Source organism: Mustela nigripes, chromosome 15, assembly GCF_022355385.1.
Source record: "Mustela nigripes isolate SB6536 chromosome 15, MUSNIG.SB6536, whole genome shotgun sequence".
NCBI classification, from domain to species: Eukaryota; Metazoa; Chordata; class Mammalia; order Carnivora; family Mustelidae; genus Mustela; species Mustela nigripes.
In genome coordinates this window covers 11,532,223-11,551,925 of record NC_081571.1, presented here as the reverse complement: position 1 = coordinate 11,551,925, position 19,703 = coordinate 11,532,223, and the positions used below count along the sequence as shown (strand labels likewise).

Below are 19,703 nucleotides of genomic sequence, written 5' to 3'. Positions count from 1 at the left end.
AAAAGTATTTTTTGGCATGCTTAGGTCACCATTGTGATACATTGGAAAGATACTTACACTAAAGCTTTATTCTTTGCGTGAAATTCAGATTAATTAGGTTTCCTATATTTGGTCTGGTGGCTCTCTGCCAAGCTAGCTGAAGACCTTCTGTGTCGTGGCTCCTGGAACCTTCCAAGGGTGAGGGTGTGGCCGGCCAGGAGACACATGGAGCCACACTCCTTACTTCAGAGAGTCCATCTGCTTGTGGACTTTTCCTAGAGTTGCTCTCTTCCTCTCCACTCCCTTCTTAGCCTCCCAGAATGCAAATGTTCCCCACAGTCTCTTACCTGCCTTGCTGTCTCCCAGGGAGCTCTGACCCATGAGCACGCCCCTCTCTCCGGGAAGCCCCATCCGGAGCCGTCATGTCAGACTCTCATGCGCCCAGCTGCTCGTGGGCAGCCCCGGGGGCTCTGCTGGACACTCCGTTTTGATCTGAGGATACTTTGACTATGTGAATATACACGTTTTCTTAGCAATATCGTCACAGATAAATTGTTGATGAATCTATTTCCCTGAGTGAATTTCAGTTTTAAGTCAGTTAAGTTTCTTTGGAGCACCTCTTAAATTTTGTATTTTTTTCCTGAAAGTGCTCTCATCAGGTTAGATTATGTTCCATTTACATTTTCAGGAAAGGTCTTCTGCATCTGTCAACCATTCTCTGTGGCCGACTCTACTCAGTGTAGCTTCTGCTGCTGTGTGTTCTGTGCCTCTTGTTTCTTCCAAGTCTGGTTTTATCCTGGATCACATTTTGCAGAGTTGGGTTTTTCAAACTGAGTTGTCCTCTGTTGGTTGTGTGTACGAGTTAATTGTCTCTAGATGGTCTGTTTGGTCTACCATGTTGCTCATTCTTTTCTCTCATAGGCTTCTAGCCTGTCGGTGTATTACGAACGGACGCAGAGAGAGACTGGTGGGCTCAAATGGTCAGGGCCTCGGTACCTCGGGCTGGCCTCACTCTCGCCTCAGTCCTGATGCTTCCAATCCCAGACTTAGGATTCACCTCCCAAATGTGTTTTTCTTGACATCACTTCTTAAGGAATCCTCTGTGTCCTTGTCAAGCGTACTTGAGGTTTTAGAGTTCACTTTGACTTGCTGTCATCCCCTGCCTCTAATGTCCAGTCATTTATTGCATCCTGCTGACCCTCCCATTCCCCACATGCCTCTTCCTTTCGAGTCCCACTCCTATGGCAGTGACCTCAGCAGTAGTGGCTTTTGGCTTCCCAGCCCTCCATTCTTCGGAAATCCTCCTGTGTGTTCTCTTGGTACGTTTTTCCATACTTCCTTTCTGCTCTGTTAAATGATAGGCCCCCCCCCCCCCCCGGGACAGGAACCCCGTAGCTTTCTCCATGCCCTGCAGTTCCTCACGGAGTGCACAAGCCGTGGAATGCTCAGGAAGGGCCTCCTAGATGAAGGATCGTGTGCTGCCAGAGGGCCTGGGGCTGGGCTTCAGGACAGGGCTTCTGAGGGCGTGGGTGTGCCCAGGCGTGAGAGCAGGCAGTCGGCTGTGGGCCTCCTCACCTGCCTTTGGCACCTCGTCACACCGCCCACAGGTAACCTCAGCGCTGGGAGCCGGTGCCTGCTTGGCCAGTGGCCATCTGGCATGCTTCCCAGCGACATTTCATTTGACCTTTCCTTTGAAGAAGGGTTTTGAAGCAACACTGTACATGTAAAGGTCAACAAAGAAGAGTGGATGATATGCCGACAGAATGTGAGTTAAAAGGCAGGAAATGAGGCTGCTTGATATGACCAGGTTGGAGGGGATGAGCGGAAAAAAATGCCCCCGAAATAATTCTTTAATCATTTGTCTTTAGAGACGTAAAGTGGGACATGGAAAACAAACATTTCCATTCAATGTATACACAGTTTGGCAAAACAAATAACTGGGCTTTGTGAGCGTCCAGACCTCCCGGCAGGAGGAAAGCGGCCTCTTGACTGGGCATTCTTTCCCCACCAGAGTTTAGGGTGGAAGAAGTCAGAGGAGCTGCCCCAGTGGTAGAGCAGGTAAAGCAGAGCATTTTATTTTTCTAAATGAAAGCGAAAACTTACAGATTTGTCCCAAAAGCCAAACTAGTGAAGAGGTCTCTGGGTGGCTTGGTGTCGTCCAGGGGAAGGACCCACTGCCTGTGCCACATGACCTGCTCATTTTTAAAGGAGTGCTTGCTGAGTGTTTCCTGGCGTCCGAATGACATGGGGAGGTCTAGGACGGCCGGCTGTGGTCCCTGCCAACCCCCAGCAATGCACACAGCAGAGGAGATGTGTCTCAGTGCTACAGAAACCAGGATGTTTCAGTCTTTTAAAATAAAAATCAGTGGCTAAAAACTCAGTTATTGTTAATTATACCATTTATATAAAATTCATATATATTCTATCCATTGGTCTTATCTTTTTGATAGTTTTAAGCCAACTTAAAGATTTCTAGGCAACAGCCCTGAAGTCTTTTACCATCTGAATAAGGGAAGATAGAAATAAATCAATCAACTTATTTTTATGGTTTCAGCTATGTATTTGAATAGTGCCTTGTCAATTACTGAATACCTTCGTATTATAAAAGTGCAGTTATTTTGAGTACGTGACCTTCACATCACTTCGCAGGCTGGCTGGTAGTAAGATCTTTCATAAATTAAGAAGCTAATAAAAACAAAAGCAAACATATAGCACTTACTGTGTGCCCGGTGCTCTTCAGTGCAAATGTTAATTCATTTGGACCTCTCCCAAACTCTGAAGTGTCACTTAGTACTATTGTCCTCATCTTGCAGAGGGAAAAAAAGGAATCTGGTCTTATCTGAGACTTTAATTTCTGTCTCCCCTCTCTGTTCCTTGGCTCTCGCAGACGGGAGAAGCCAGGGGTGGGCTGAGGTATAGGTGAGGTAAGTAGTATCCTTATCTCAGTTTTCAGGTGAAACAGAGAAGTCTGGTGACTTGCCCGTGATCGCACAGCCGAGGGCAGGCAGGGCTCCTGATTCCTCAGATCAGTGAGCAGGTATAAAATGGGACAGAGGAAAAAACTTTTCCCTCTCAGTATGCCTTCAGGTCAATAACGTAGCTTGCTGGGAGTTGCCAGGCCTTCCCACCCAGGCGCAGGGAGCTCTGATGTTCTCTCCCACGCTAGGCTCCTAGACAGAGAATGTTCACAAGAGGGACGACTGCCCGCAGCCGCCATTTCATTTTATGCCGTAAAGACGTGGTGAATGCGCCTGCCTAGGGATTCGCACTCAGGCAGGAGGTACTGGGTAGTTGGCTTTGTTGGCTGGTCCAGGTGATGGGCTGATATGCAGGAGGCTGCGGGTCAGGAGGCCTTCTGCACCCGACCCTGGCCTTCTCCGTATCGTGGGACTGGGCCGGCTGCGGACAGACTTGAGGGTGGCCTTGCTGTGTTGGCGAGGGCACCGTGGGGGTGGTATGGAGGGTGTTGCTGGCCAGCCACGGGGTGACAGAGGGGGCTTCAGGTTGGGGGGAACCTGGCTGAGTAAAGAGCATTTTGGGGCGACACTCACACAACTGCTTAGTGACTCCCACACAACCGCTTAGAGCTCCGACGAGCACCACAGCCTCTCTCCGAGGCTCAGTTTTCTCATTGTTGATTGGCTGTGCGTCTGAAACTCCGAGCACAGAGTCTGTGACATACCAACTGCTCAGATTTTATTAAGTTGAAGGCTTAGGAAAAAAAGCCTTTTTAAAATGCGGTGTCTTGTTAAAACTCATCACTCGACTCTCTCTGGGCATTTTTGAGACCACACTAGGTCTAGGGCAGCTCTGGGGCAGCTCACTTTGGAGGAAGAGGGTGAGTCATTAGGTGGTCCAAGCCCCGTCCAGCTGTGCAGTTCTACAATAGAGGCATTGTGCTCCGAGTAGGCCCAGGCGGCCCACATTCCCAAGGTGGCAGAAGCAGCTGCAGACATCCAGAGCTTGCTGCCCCTAAGGCCGGAGTCATCAGGGCCCCCACAGGGAACAGATGGTGCTCTCAAGCTGGGTAATTGGTGGTGAATTTAGTAAAGCGACTATTTACAAAGTCAAGGCCAAGGTTAGGGGGGGTCCGACCGTGTTAGTGGCGTGGCCTGGCCTTGCCAGGGGGCCCTCAGTGGCCCCCTACCCTAGGCCTGGACAGACAGGGGAGGGTTTGGTGACCACAGCTGGCTGTGTTAGAGAGTGTCTTCCTTCACAGAGTCTCTCTCCTCCTGCTGGCCCTGGAGAGCTCAGGGTGCACACAGGTGGGCTCCCGGTATGTACTGGAGAAGGGTGGAGGGTCCCTGGCTCTGGGCACACAGAAGAGGAGGTGATTTTAGGTGTTGGAGGACAAAGACCATTTAGGTGAGTTGTGTATTCTGACATTTTGGTTTGCTTTAGATAAGACTCAGTTCTTAAAATGTGGTTCAGATGAGGACAGAGGTTCATTTTGAAAACATTTAAACTGATGGCTTCTTTGGTAAAATTCCTTCAGTTACTTAGAATCCTTAAGACCTGCATGCAGGTGCTTCTCAGTCATTCAGTGTGTCTGGATTTAGGTTGTCTCACTCGTAAACTTAAAGGAATGGGTTAGGGCAGGGCTTAGCAAACTGGTCTATAAAGGGCGGGTAGCAAATGTGTTAGGCTTTTGGGGCCAGATGTTTTGAATGAGAATCTTTCTCTTCCTCTTTTTCATCCTCCTCCTTAAAAAAAAGAAAAAGGAAAGAAAATTTAACTGTGAAAACCACTTTTAACTTCTCGTCGGTAACAAAAGTGAGCCACACGCTATAGTTTGCCAACACACAGACCGCGTCTCTGTTTCCCTAAGTGCAGTGTGTGTACCATGTGTGCAGTTTGAGGGAGGGCACAGACAAACATTTTTATCTTAATAGTATGCTAAGTAGCAATGGATGTTAGAAAAAATAGACACGTCTGTGCTCACTACCTGTACAACTGTAGCCATCAGGATCTCTGCAGGAAACAGACGGCCCTTCTGCTGGGTAATGGAGCTGAACTGAATATTTGAGTTCAGATCATTTTGGCGGTACTCCATTTGAGAGTAATACAAAGCTTTCTACAAAAAATATTTAAATTACGGAAGAGGTAGATACCTTTAAGGAAGGATATTATGAAGAACGGTATGCACGCTACAAAGATAACCGCAAAAACTCACGAAGGAGGTGTGAGAATAGATGGGTTTGGAATGTATTAAATTTTCTTGTGACTCTTTCCTGCCACTGGCCATTTCTTGATGATTTTTTATTTGGGAACTGTTTTACACAGATGAAAATGTTCTCAAGAAGTGCCTCAAGAAGAGATTTTGTGTAAGTTAATGGGAGAAAACAAGAGGACAGAGCCGTTTCTCAATTGAGTCCCGGCTGATACACATGGCAGGCGTGTCTGGTGCCCCGCCTGCCTTGCTCCCCTCTCTCCCAGGGAGAATGGTTCCCTGGGTGGGAGCCCTGTGGAGTCCTAAATCACATCCTGCCCCCTTAGGTTTCCCTAAGCATTCCTGTATAGAATTGCTCTAACACAGCCTGCTATTTCGCCCCAGGAGAACAAATTAAGTCTATCAAAGTACAGAAATTCAGAGGGCAAGGCTTGCAAGTGCTTGCTTAATTCCCTCTGGTAATCACTGGGCTGGCGCAGGCAGGCTCCTCTTTTCCTGGACCTGTGCCCCTCCCCTGGCCACATGCAAGACTCATTTGTCTCCATCGGCTTCCTTAGAGCTGCCGCAGGGTCGGGGACATGTCCGTGGGAGGGCAGGGGCGGGCTGACACCTGCCTGCGTTGAGTTGTACCCAGGGCTTGTAAATGCCCAGGAGAGTAGTATGAACTCACTTGTTGGGTGTGCCTGGGCAGACAAAGGGCTGCCTCCAAGCCTCCTGAGCATGCCAAACATTCAGTGCAGGAAGTATCCCGAAATTTGTTTCCCATACATTTTTCCTTCTAGCTCCCCAAGTTGGACATGTCTTTTCCCTGCCTCACTGGTGATTTATCTGTCTTGGTAGCGCACCTTGATGATCTTTGTAAATTCTGCACTAGTGCGGAAGAGACCTTATTGGATTTTTTTTACTGCTTGATGATCTTTCACTTCTGATCAGCTATGAAAACCTTCCCATTTTCTCTGAGATCCAGGCCACATACGCACAGAGTGAGGGGTGTTTCCCTTGTATCCCGTTGGAACTCAAAGCTTAACAAAGTATATTATGTAATGGACTGTACTCTTCTTCAGTTTTATTATCCTGTGCCCTGTCACAACGAAGTATCTTGGCCATGTGTTAGGCCTGGAGCTCATGTTTGCGGTGAAACAGAATGAGAAAAGACCTAGTGCTTGCAGGGAAGGTGTATTACGCCAGAGATAATTGCCCATTGGTGAAACGCTCAAAGCAAAATGACTGTTACGTACCATAAACGCCTTGTGTAGGGAGGTGGAGCTCCTCTTACCAACTGCAACCAGCACTGTAATTATTGATTTCTGGGTCAAGGGGTCAGAGGTAGAATTTTGACTTGGGGTGGAATTGAAGTACATGGAGAAAGTGCTGCTGTTGCATGGAACTTGCATGGAAATCCTGGGATCTGCCCAGGTGCCCTTCGTAGGAAACCATGCCGCTGTCTTTGGTGGATTGGGCTCCTCCTAGCTTTTATTATTTTTTTTAAACAACTTTATGGAATACAATTTAGTACCATAAAGTTAATCCATTTAAAGTATAAATTCAGTGTTTTTTTTTTTTTTTGTTATAGCCACAGTTAGGCAACTATTATCACAATTTTAGAACATTTCCATCACCCCTAAAAGGAAGCCTATGTGCACTAACAGTCACTCCGCATCCCTATTCTATCCCCTTCCCAGCCCTAGGCAACCATTAATCAACCTTCCGTCTTTATGAGACATTTCGTATAAACAGAGTAACACAATATGTGGCCTCTCGTGACTGGTGTCCTTCCGTTAGCGTGGTATTTTCAGGGTCCATCCACATGGTGGCTTTTGTGTCAGTGTTTCACTCCTTTGTAAGGCTGAATAATGCTTCATTGAATAGGTATTTTGTGTTTTATTTATTCATCATTTGATGGACATTAGGGTTATTTAACCACTTCTTGGCTATTCTCAGTCATGCTGCTGGGAACATTTGTGTACAGGTTTTTGTGTGGATACATGCTTTCGTTTATCTTGGTTGTATATCTAGGAGTAAATTGCTGGGTCATATGGTAAGTATTTTTTTTTTTTTTTTAGGAATTTTCTTAGTTTTTTTTTTTTTTTTAAAGCAACTCTTTTTTGTTGTATATTTTGAAGTGTATATTTCAGTGGCATTAAGTACACTCGCATTGTTGTGCAGCCATCACTGTGTTCCTCCCCATAGGTTTTTTTTTTAAATAGTGATAAAATATACTTTTATTTACTTTGTTGAGTTAGAGGGTTGTAAAAAAAATTATTGCTAAAGTAGATATCAGGCAAACAGAAAGGTGCTTTAGAAAGTCCAGTTACCTTGGAGTTTATTTAAACTAAGAGGAAAAGGTCATAATGTTTTTATGCAATACATACTTGGTTCTTTAAATAACCATTGTGACAAATAACAGAAAGAATTATGGAATGCTGCACTTGTGAGCCATACAAAATACCAACATTTTGGATTGTACATAATTTAAAGAAACGTCTCAAACACTTTTTGAAATACTGTAGTAGCCAATACACAGAGGCATGCTGTAGGTGGGCACAGGAATACAGTTTATAAAAGAAAGAGAAACATCACACCGGAACTACTCAATTTCTTCAAAATCACTGAGCAAGAAAAGCAACATTGAACTTCCATACCGATTTTACACAACTTTTATACAGTACCTTGACTTAAATCCAAGACTTTCCTCCTCTATTTTTGGTAAACAACTGCATGGTAAACTTAGATGACTTTTCCCCCTGGATTTTACCTGGGAGTGGCCTTTTTAATTTTTTATTTAAAAGAGGGCAGGTTTGGCACTTTTATTCTGATGTCACCAATGTTAATATTTCTTGGGATCTCAGGAAGATTCATATTCTTTACAGCTGATACAGCATGGGCTGGAGCTCCCGCTAAGCCAGCCTCAGATTTCTCCAGCTTATTTTGTGCATCAATCTGAGTAACAATCTCATTCATGTTGGTCTCCAGTACCATTCCCCCCATCATCATTTCTGCAAGAATATTGTGAACCTTGTCTACGTGGAAAATTAAATCCAGTTCACAGACATTTTCAAAACACTTGTCTAATGTTTCCACAAATACTTGAATTAGATCTAAAATGCCAAGTTCACTTTCTGAAGAATCCACACAGAAGACAAAATATAATGTTGCATAATGTCAGTTTGTTATCAGATCAGTTTGTTATCAGATCCTCCAATTAACAATCCTCCTTCTAGGAAATTACAAACATTTTCATCTTCCTTAGATACCAAATGGAATGTCTCCCTGATGATTTGCTGTTGTGTAACTTCACTGTAGGGCTGGTAGAACTTGGAGAGCCATGGCTTCCCCTGGTTGTTGAAGAGGAGGATCGCCTTGATCATGGCTGAGTCGGGCCGACGGGGTGGGTGCTGGGGGCCAGTGGGGGGGCGGGCGCGTGAGCCTCGCCTCAGGATCACACCGGTGATCCTTCCCCACTCCCCATAGGTTTTTATGAAACAATCAGCACGTCTCTTGGCCCCCAGAAAAGAGAAGTAACTTTAACTTTGACTTGGCAAAGGGAAGGATTAATAAAATGCCAAGTCACTGCCTTTTGAGAGGTAGAACAGGTGAAGGGTCCTTGGCTCAAAACCATAGCATCTGTCTGCATGGATGCTACTGCTTTCTTTTTTCTTTCTTTTAAACATTTATTTATTTATTTTAGAGAGAGTGTGTGTGGTGGGGAGGGGCAGAGAAAAAGAGAAACCCAAGCAGGGTCTGTGCTGAGCACAGAGTACAATCTGGGGCTCTGTCCCACAACCCTGAGATCAGGACCTCAACTGAAACCAAGAATCAGAAGCTTAAGCGACTGTGCCATCCAGGTGCCCCTGGTTTAAAAAAAAAAAAAATGTTGGTTAAGAGCAGCACTAGGGAGGAGGTGGGTGACTTGAAGAGGCTGCCTGAGAACTGGGAGTAGGGGAACTAGAGAGGTGGCTACTGCCTGTATTCTCTGGGGGAGCCCACTGAGTGTCTTGGAGCGATGACGCTGTCCTTCCCAGGCACCTCTCCAGGGCACACAGCATGAGTTCAAGAGCCTTATTTTCCTGCTTGGGCCCTTACAGGTGGCCCAAGAGAATCCTGAATAGAAGGGATCATTTGTAGCATTTACTGAGTCTCAGGAGAATGTATCAGTGTAGGGCCAAAATACGTGTGTGTGTTTTTAGGGGAAACCAATATAGAGCTAGAAGAGATCTTGGAGAAGGTTTGCATGGACCATGGACAGGAGAGCCTTGACTTCCTTCTGTCCATGCCTTGGTGGGCTGGCCCCTTTGCCCTCTCGGGACCCTCTTGTGTTTTCCCACACCTCCAGATTTCCATGCTGCTCAGCCCTGTCTGGGGAGTGCCTACCTTCTTCCCTCAGCCTCGCCAAACCTTCACCTTGGCCTCTGTCTCCCCTGACCACTCCTTCCTGGGTCTGTTGCTCTGAAATTCCCCCGTGTCTCCTTTCTCTGCTGCTCATTTGGAGAATACCCTGTGGTTTTTGTATTGTATGTGTATGTTTCGTGAGTACCTCTTTTTTTCAATAATATGTCACTTCCTTACTGGCAATGATTGTATTTTATTAAACTCTTTGGGTTCAGTTACTGGCAGAGAGAAACAGAGGGTAAGTGCCACAGTCTACCCCCGCAGCTTGTAGTGAGATAATACTTTTAAAATATTGACAAACCGTGTAATTAAGAACTGATTATTCACACATCAAACAATTGTTCCCTTCAACTGGAGAATTTCTTAAAATAGCAGCTTCCCCTGGCTGCATTTATCTATTTATATCGCTCATTAGCTATTTGGTGGAGAAATTTCAAAACGCCAAACAGGAGCCAGTGCATATGCAGAACGGGATGAAATGAAGGCAGAGTATTTCTGAGATGATATCACTTATTCAGGGACAGTGTCCCAGGAGTGTAAGTACTTTAAAAAATACAGATTATATTTATATGCATAATCTCAATTTATTACTGTTTTTAAACAATTCCATGAGCTGTGCAGTAGTTTCCTCTTGGGAGAAGTGAGGAAACAGTTTCAGAATAATTTGCCCGAGCTCACTGAGCCGGTCAGTGGTTGAGCAGAGTTTGAAACCAAAGTCACCTTGAAGACCTATCTTTGCCGCCTCGCTCCCTCGCATCTCATTGCATTTGCTAAGTGGGAAGATCCCCCTTATGTCTGATTAAAGTTTTACTGTAGTTATATCATGGCCCACTGCCGTGGGGGACCGATTATACATTCACGTAGATTTTCAGTAGCATTAAAGGTAATGGAGCGTCCAAGTGGCTTTGGAGTCAGGTGCGCGCAGGTTTGAACCAAGGCTCGGCTTTAAAACTACTTTACAGGGCTGGCTTGCCCTCAGTAAGATGGGTGCAACAGCTGTGTAAACGTCAAGGCCTGGTTTGAGTGTTAGATGAGGTCGTGTACATAGAGCGCCTTACATGGGGCTGGCACCTAATAGCCATTTCATTGGAATGTGAGCCATTCTTCCTGTTCTTGCCTTGGGGGATATGGCTGGCTTCAGATGCGAATGCATTACTCCAAATGGAGGCAGAAGTCAGAGGCTGGTTGGTGAGAGCTCCGAAGGGGGAGGGAGGCAGGTGGCAGCTTGGAGAGTCACTTCTCTGTGCCGCCTCACCCTCCCCCGCAGCACCGGTCCTCCCTCCCTCTCTCCTGCCTCCCCTCTCTCTCCTGTCAAACCCATGACAGCCTGGGGGCACTTCTGCATTAGGTGGTGAGTTGGTTACTTCCAACTCTGAATTTATTATTTCGTTTTTCAGATCTCAGGCATTAAGAAATAGAGGTTCATGGCTCCTTGGCAGGCAGAAATCTCAGGGAGAGAAGTGGCCATCCTCCTATGCTGAACACTGCCTCGTCTCTGTGCTTTCTCAGAGCTGCAGAGTAGAGATATCTTTCCGCTCCAACACTGAACCCGTGTTTTGCAGAACAAGAGGACTGTTTAATGAAGTGGCAGTGGGATCTTTCCGTCACGGTGGGGTCCTTCCCTGAGCTCCTGCACCTCACCTGTGAAGTGGGATGAGGCATTCTTTCTGCGGCCCTTGTGAGCACGTGGGACTCAGCCTGCTGGTTCCTTTCTCTCTCAGGGGACTGCCCTGGCCATCCCAGCTCTTCCAGGTTTGACCTTCACCTTCCAAGCAGAGTCATGCAGAGTGCCTGGGTCTCCAGCCTTCTACAAGATACCAACTCGCCCTTAGGAATGAGAACTCATTAAAAAGTGAAGCATGGCTTAGTCACCCGTGTTTTTTAATTGTTTACTCTTCCCTGTCTTCTGCTTGCCTCTTCGTTATTCTCAGCCCTGGTTTCAGGACAGTGGAGGGTTCTTCAGCAATGTTGTGACAAGGTTTCACTTTCTCAGTGAATATGCTTGTTTGCAGATGTTATTGGAAGCTTTAAGAAAAAAAAATCTTAAACCAGTTCACTTAAAAAAGTCCATAGAACACTTTGCAGCAGACAGTTTCACACAGTAAAAGGCACGCTTTGTCTCCCTCAGTGCTCTGTTGGTACATCTCTGCTGCGGACGCTGCCCCGAGCGCCATAGGATGTTGAGTGGTGTTCCTGGCCTCTGAGCACTAGATGATGACAACACCCCCCTGCTCCTGACTTGTGGCAACCACAGGTATCTCCAGGCATTGCCAGATGCCCTTTGGCAGGAGCATAAGCAACCTTGGTTGAGAACCGTTGCCCTATAACCTTAGACCTGGCCCCTCGCAGCTTCTCTTGCCACCCTTCCTCTTCCCTTGGCATCACCAGGAGACATAGGCCAAGGGGGAAGAACGGCCTTCACTGGCCTGTTGCAGTACAAAGAAGATTTGGGAGGGCTTTTTGTGGAGTATTTTGCCTCTTGGTGGAAGGTTGAGTCATCAAATTGTGAGTCCAGTGACCTTTACCTTGGTATAGAATGGCTGGTGTAGTTTTAATTATTGAAGGATTGTGGGGAGGATAAATATCTTGCTATTTCCTTGACCACATTTCCTTTACCATATGAAATTTTTTCCCCTCATAAATTTTATAGAACCACAGATGTCTATATGGAGTCTGTGGTCTTTCAAACAGCATTTAGGCTGTAGTGTTATTGCTGTCTCAGGGAGGGGACAGAAACTGGTGTAGGTCTCCAGTTCAGGTAGGATTCGGGTGGGCATTGGAGATTGGAAAAAGAGGTAAGGCATTCACATTCTCAGGTGGACGCTGGAATCCAGTGTGTGAGTTTTCCTGGGAAATCACTGAGTAGCAGCTGTGAAGCCCATGGTCAGGGGTAAGCCCTTATCATTGAGAAGCCGGGAAGCAAGCACGTGTTAGGTGGTCATGGAGCTGTGGTAGTCCCAAATGTGGGTCCAACTGAAGCATAGGGGAACGTGATCTGTCAAAGTATTGTGGTTTCTGGCGCCCTGCAGGTCTGCTCCTTGGGAGTGAATTATTTCAGTTAATAAGGGTCTGGCCATTCTGGATAGACCTAAAATGTGGTTTTAAGGGAGGCTGAAGGAGAGAGCAGGGTTGGCTCCCATGTTCCTGTGGACCTCTCTGCGGGGTGCAGGCACAGCCGCTGGGGGGTTCCATGCTTGATGTGGTTCCTGCAGTTCCCACACAGCAGGCTCCTCGTGGAGCAGGGGATGGAGTCTGAGAGTCTCTGGGCACAGGGTTGGATCCTTCCCGGATGCCTGGAGGCCTGCCCCGCTGGCTCTGGGGACATTGCACGCTCCTTTCTGGACTTCAGGCTTTCGTTCCATTCTCCACTTCTTCCCTTGAACAGAAAACTGATGTCTGTTTAACTACTTGGCAGCCTCTTAGCCTATGCTCCCTTTTACTTTTTTTAAATTTTAAAAAAATTTTCAAAGATTCTTTATTTATTTGACAGAGGGATAGCACAATTAGGCAGAGCAGCAGGCAGAAGGAGAGGGGGAATCAGGCTCTCTGTTGAGCAGGGAGCCCGATGTGGGGCTCGATCCCAGGACTCTGAGATCATGACCTGAGTCGAAGGCAGCTGCTTACCGACTGAGCCACCCAGGCACCCCTGTTCTCTTTTAACCACCAAATATCTTAGGCTGAAATTTGAAAACTATTCATGCCAAAGAAAAGAATTAATCAGGGTTTGCTTTTTTAAACTACAAATGCTCCCCTGCCAGGATTTGGACATCCTCCGTGCCCACTCAGGGTCTGGCTTGGCCCTTCCATAGGCACTCAGCCATTCTGAAGGAGCTCTTGGTTCAAGTCAGTAGACATGATAGAGATCGCCTAGTTGCCTTGAACTGTGCTCCCTGTAGCTTTGTTCCTTACCACAGCCCTAGCATCTGCCCTTCTTGTGGGGTGGAGCACATATTTGTGTCACTGGAGCGCCTCCTGTATCTGAAAATCTCATGGAATTGCTTTAGGAGAGCAGAAGCATGCTTCTTCCAGTTACTATTTCACCCGTTCTCATTTTTCAAAGAGGGGCTTCCAGTCACAGAACCTAAGCTCCAGGAAGTCAGGGGTTTGGGTCTGATCAGGCCCCTGTTGCATCCTGGTCTCTAGAACCATATCTGGCACCCAGAACATTTGTGGAATGAAGAACAGCATAAAAACACACTCATAGGCAAAGCAGCTTTTAAGTTGCCAGAAAGTTGGGCATTATGTTTAAAAAATGGCCAAACATTTTTGGTGCTTCATCAGTGTACCTAATGAAAAGATCTGATTCCTTCTGATATCTGAACTGTTCCATAGAAATATGCCTCTGATATCTAGACTGTTCCATAGAAATACACCATAGAAAAACGTGCTGTTTTCATGTTGCTGTGCATACATACGCCCTGTCCAAGTGCCGGGTGCCCCCATTACACAGAGCCCCGGTGTCACGGCCTCACCTTTCCAGGCCAGCTCGTCCGGTGTGCTTGCTGCTGGCTGTGTTTATGAAATACAGGAGATCAAATCCTTCAAGTGTGAAGTGTATGTAGCATTCTCATTACTCTGTTTTTTAAAAAAAGTGAGTTGTCAAATCTGCTGAAATAGAATAAATCAGATAGAACATTCTTGGATTAAAGAAAAGCGGTACTAATGAATGTATTTGCTATGCATTCCAATCCTATTAATCCTGATGAGTTCAGCCTGGATTAATGTATGGCATGCTTTTCTTCAGGACCTCTGAGTTGGGCATTAACTGCTTGTATACCAGGACAGGAAAGTGTGAGCAGAGTTTTGTGACATGAGCTTGGATCCAGCGTGGCCATGTTCGCTTGACTGGACAGCCCAGAATGCAGCAGTTCTCAAACCGCTTGGTCTTGGAACCCCCCTGTGCTCTGTAATTGTAGACTGTGGAGGACTTGAAGGAGTTTTGCTTATGTGGGTTGTATGTATAAATGCTTATCATGTTACAAATTAGAATCTAAAACAACTTCAAGTGTTTATATACTAATCCATCTAAAAATAACAACAGTAAATCATTTTATGTTAGCATAACATTTTTATGGAAAATACCTAGTTTCCAGAACAACAACAACAACAGAAAATTAGTAAGAGTAGCGTCATTTTATATACTTAGCAATCTTTTTAATGTTCAGCTTAATTGAAGACAACTTGATTCTTATGTCTGGTTATGCATCAGTCAATTTTGATGTGTTGTTTTAGTTGTAATATATAAAGAAAATGTGACCTTGGATAGGTACTTGGAAAAGAAAGAGGACTGCAGGAGTCTTTATGGACAATTATGGGTATTCTTTTTTGATACTGCACGAAAACTTGAAAGGAGATAGTTGGTTCCACAGTAGAATCTGAATCCATACTGATAGGCTTTTTTTTTTACTGGAAAATGGGTCTGTTTTGTACATTAAAAAAAATCCATTTTCTCCTTTGAATCAGTCATTTTTCCATGTATGATTTTGTTTCAGTGAATTACTGTCTTACTGAATTACACAGATCTTCCAGAGGTGGACAGATTTTATCACGTAATTGTTTTCTAAAAATCACATTTGTTAGTATCACCACCAGTATCATCAGAAAATTCTCTTAAGTTTTGAGAAACTTTCAAGTTCTGGGTGACGGATCCAAGTTTCCCAAAATTTTAAGTTGTTTGTTTGTTTGAAAGGTCAAATTTATCAATGGCAACCAACATTATCAGTTGTTTTTCTTCTAGATTCTGCTCCTTTTATTCCAGATAGAGATCCGATCATGGCTCTTGGCTCTCTCCCTTCCCCAGAGAACAAAGTGTAGTTTTCTTGGCTTGGCCATAAGGGCTTGCCCCCATCTCCCGGCGCTTTGACAGTTTCCAGCCTTGTTTCCAGCCTCCACAGTTTTTTGTTTTGTTTTCTCATTCACTTAAAACCATACACATTTATTGTCTTCCAGTTCTGGATGGAGATCAGAAGTCCGAAATAGGTCTCACCAGGCTCAGGTCCAGGTGTTGGCAGGGATGTGCTCCATTCCTAAGACCCTGGAGAGAATTTGGCTCCTTGTTCTTCCCAGCTTCCAGAGGCTGCCTGCCTGCCTTGACTCCTGGTCCCCTGACACATTCAGAACCAGGGTGGCTGATGGAGTCTCTCACATTGCATCCCTCTGACACTGACTCTCCTGCTTTCTCTCCCATCTTGTAGGGACCCTCACTGATTCTATCAGAAAATCCTCCTATTTCAAGGTCAGCTGATTAGCATCTTTATTCCTCTTGCAACCTTTATTCCTCCTTGCCATGTAACCTAACCTAGTCACAAGTTCCTGGATTTGGGATTTGGACTTTTGGGGGGGTGGGCAGTATTCTTCTTGCTGTCACATTCAAGCCACTCTTTTTTTACATTCAGCTCCTGCTCTGTATGTGTTGGCTAGACTCATCTTCTAAACATTACGTCATCGCATAAGCCTCTTCTCAAATCTCCAGGTGGAGCCCTCGGAGGTGGAGACCCCCATGTGAGCCACACCATCTTGGTGCCCTTGTCGCGGAAATGTGTCTGTATGTCGGTCTCCCCTGCTGGACCGTGGCCCTCTCAGGGCCCTTGTGGTTTTTGGCGCATGAGAGGGAACAGCAGTGTGTTGTTTGTTTTGGGCTGTGTTTGAGATGCTACCGAATGAATATCTGTTTCTTTGGTATGATAATGGCATCACACTTCCGTAGAAGAGTGCCGTTCTCAGGTTACCAAAGTGCTTAGAGGTCAAGTGTCATGGTAGCTATCATAGCTCACTCTCAAGTGGCTTCTGAGAACAGTTTATATTTATATAAAGATAAAGAAGATAATAGCAAATGTTAAAATTGGTGAATGTAGGTGAAGACTCTGTAAATGTTCATTTAACTTTTCTGAGGGTTTGGACATTTTCAGAACAGAAGGGGAGGAGAATGGAGTATTGATGTGGAATGAGTGCAGGTGAGGATGGAGTCAGATTTTGGTTGTGGGAAATCCGTGTGCTGCTGCCGAGGTTCTGGAACTCTCCGCGTTGATTTGCATCTTCTTGTGCCTCTTTGGCATACTGATAATCCTCTCTGGGTTCACAGTGGTGCAGATTGTATTCAGGAGGCTTCATTAGACCCCTCCAGCTCCTGGACAAGCCCATGAGTGTGTAAAGTAGAAATGGTAAGATGGAGGAAATGAAGGACTGTGTGCTACTCCTCGACAAGCCTCTTCCTAGGATGCCCCCTGTGAAGGTGACTGATCCCACTTGCAGACGGTGATGACTCCAGTCACTCGATCGCATTCGTTGTGGGACTGTAGGGCACTCCGCCAGCTTGTCACGAGAGCACACATCCTATGTTTAGAGCATCCCAGCCCATCCTGGTGTCTGCCGAGCAGGGCTACACTGGAGCCCATTGGGTAGCTGCTCCGGGAGAGTCTGCTGCAAAATGCCTTTCACGGATGGTGTCCCCCTGTTTCCTAAAGGACCCAGCTGAGGCTGTCTGCCTCTGCTGGTCTCAGTGCTCAATGCCATTTTCAGAGGGGGGATTTACTCCCCTCACAGCTCCTGGCGAGGGCCTCAGAGCTTGTACTCACCTGCCCCTATGTCCTAGATCTGTGGAGGTGGCCTGTCTGGCTGATGCTTTGATACCATCCTTGTTTGAGATAGGATCATCACCGATGGAGGTCACGTTGTAGGATCACTGGTTTGGAAGCCACCTTGTCCGGTTTCTTGTCTTGTTTCCCACCCAGTAGTGCTTCACTCCGACCCTCACCTTCTCAGTTACCATGCCATTCATCTTTGTAAGGTGGGGTGTCCTTCCTGCTGCTGAGCAGGATGGAGTCATCCCTCCTTGTCGCAGCCAAAGGTGTGGTGGGGCCAACAACCAACCTGATGGGGCCTAATGATTCTTCTTTACTTTCCAGGAGCAAGAAGCTCCCGTCTCATCCCTCCTGAGACGTCTTTGCTCCAGGACCCAGGTGATCCTCAGGTGACGAGGTGACGAATTCTTACGTCCTATTTCAGGTACATTCTGCCCACCTGCACATCCTGCAGGACCGTCTCTTGGGTGCTAGAATATATTGTCCGTTTAGTCCTTCTGTTGGCTGTTGACTTTATAGGTTAAGGGACAGTTGCACTCTATGTCATCATCTTTTAAAGCTTATGACTACTCTGCCTTTTCAGAGTCCTCTAGGTCTTCAGGCCCATCCACTCAACAGAAGACAGATGTTTCTCCTCGCTTTCATGGTTTTATTGAATTCCTACATTTCCTTCAAACAGAACTCGAAATACCCTGCAGATGACAAGGCTTCTGAACAGAGGCCACCAAGGCATGCTGTGGAGAGATCTGTCAGAGCCTGCCCCTCCATCCTGGTATAGATGCTGGTGTGTGGCATGGTGTGTGGGACTTGGTGGGACCTGCTCTGGGCCAGGGCCCCTGTGCAGTAGTCCTGATGCACTGTGCTGTGGTCCTGCCTTTGACTCTTGGAGCCTTTGCTTCGCAAGGTCAAGGGCTGGCTCCAGTTGCCTTCCTGCTCTCAAGCTTTTCCTCTTGCTTCTACCCCCTCATTCCTCAGATTTTCCCTCTTTTACTTAGGGATCTTCCTGTAGCTTGTTCTTGGGTTCAGGTGCTGTAGTGATCTGCCATAGGTCAGTGTATTTCAGGTGGGTCCTGGGAGCCCCAGAGTCCTGAGGAGGCCAAGGAGCCAGGCAGGGAAGGTGGGGGAAGGTCAGGGCTAGCCAGTGGGGCACAGTGTCTCCTCTCTGTCTTTGTCAGAGTGGTTCCAGTTTTATCTGATTCTCACAGTTGGGTTCAGCAGAGGAGGTGGTTTGGGAAAGAAGGGTTCTTCTATTAAAATAGTTAAAAGCTATCATTCCGGTTATTTTTTGATTGAAGTAACAAGTTCACCAAGTATGGGCACTTCATTGTTATTGTCACTATTTTGTGCATTTAAAAAAACGGAGGTAAAGTTTTTCAGGCATGTGTGTTTATAAAAGAACCTCACCTGATGCTTCTCTCTCTCTCTCACATTCTTACAGTCCTTTGGGCCATTCAGACTCTTAATTCCAAATATAGCTCTATCAAGAATGCACCTATAATCAAGGTCATCCTTCATCAGAGGGACTTTGCAGGGGATATGGCCCATGACCTTTGCCACAGGGAAGCATCTTCAAGCAAGTGGCCTTGAAATTAGGAGGGCTCCCCATGGCTTCTATGTCCTTGGGAGACTCCCCCCTTGTTAATCAGGCTATTGCAACTGGTCAATGTCAGAACGAAAGTGTAGGTTACCAGGTGCACTTTTGTGAAGACAATCAGGAAAGCTGGATCCTTGCCAGCAGGGTCATGGGAGGCTATCCTGCGTTGTGCCAGAAGCCATTGTGGACCTCGGATGTCCTTTTCTTTCCTTCTCCTTTCAGGTCTTATTTAGTAAAAGTGCTTAGAGTGAGTTCATTCTGCACTCTTCCTCCTCTTCCTGCAATAGGCAGATGTGTCTGTGCTGTCTTAACAGACTATTTTAGAACCTCTTCCTGTTGCCAAATACCAGAGCTTGGCCTGTGTGTGTGTGTGTGGAGGGGGGTGGTGCTGAGTGTTCACCTTGGGGTGAAAAGTCTACATCAGATATGTTTCTCGGATCAGGACACTGCGACAGAATGCGTGGGGAAGCCATCCTTGGTTCTCAGGCCTTTGGGCTTATGTCGTGAACTGCACCTAAATCAGGGGAACTAGAAACCACCAGGAGGTAGGCCCTTCTTGAGTGAAGAGAGTCCTACCAGGTGCCAGATGGTGACAGAGGTGGTACGCCCCCTGGAGGCTTTTTGGTCTCTGCCACATTTGTTTGTGCTCCTTGGTTTATCATAACCGTCTTCCTGCCCAGAGGGCAGGCCACCAGGTCGCTTGGTTCCCTTCCCTGGTGTTTCCTCAGCACCTAGAAGGGCGGGGAGGCATAGAGTAGGCCTAAGGCAAATATTTGCCTAATGCTTTGATGCTTGCTTTAGTCTTCCTTCCCAGACTGTGTGCACTCTGAGCCCAGGGAGGGTGCATTGCTTACCTTTATCTCTCCTATAACTCCCAGGAGAGGGGCCCGGGGCAGACACGCCATTCTGTCAAAATGACATAATAGTCATTTAATGCATGCCATTTTTCCAGAGGAGGAAATGGCTTTCAGATCACTTAGACTTAAAGAAA

General features: G+C 46.4%; 2 protein-coding genes across 7 annotated transcripts in view; one reads left to right on the top strand and one right to left on the bottom strand.

The window, feature by feature from the left end:
• The window catches only part of SLC7A1 (solute carrier family 7 member 1), a 79,249-nt gene that overhangs the window by 20,902 nt on the left and 38,644 nt on the right, over positions 1-19,703 (top strand). For 4 of the 6 annotated variants that reach the window (XM_059378280.1, XM_059378281.1, XM_059378283.1 and 1 more), the window contains exon 2: positions 17,443-17,542. The exons of the other annotated variants lie outside the window; for them this stretch is intronic. The gene's annotated coding sequence lies outside the window, so the exon portion shown is untranslated. The remainder of the gene's footprint in view (positions 1-17,442; positions 17,543-19,703) is intronic. 6 annotated transcript variants of the gene reach the window in all.
• Positions 7,856-8,517, bottom strand: LOC132002569 (AP-3 complex subunit sigma-1-like). The gene is given in 2 exon segments (XM_059377629.1): positions 7,856-8,323; positions 8,326-8,517. Coding segments are annotated over 2 exon segments (588 nt in total). The 3' UTR covers positions 7,856-7,927.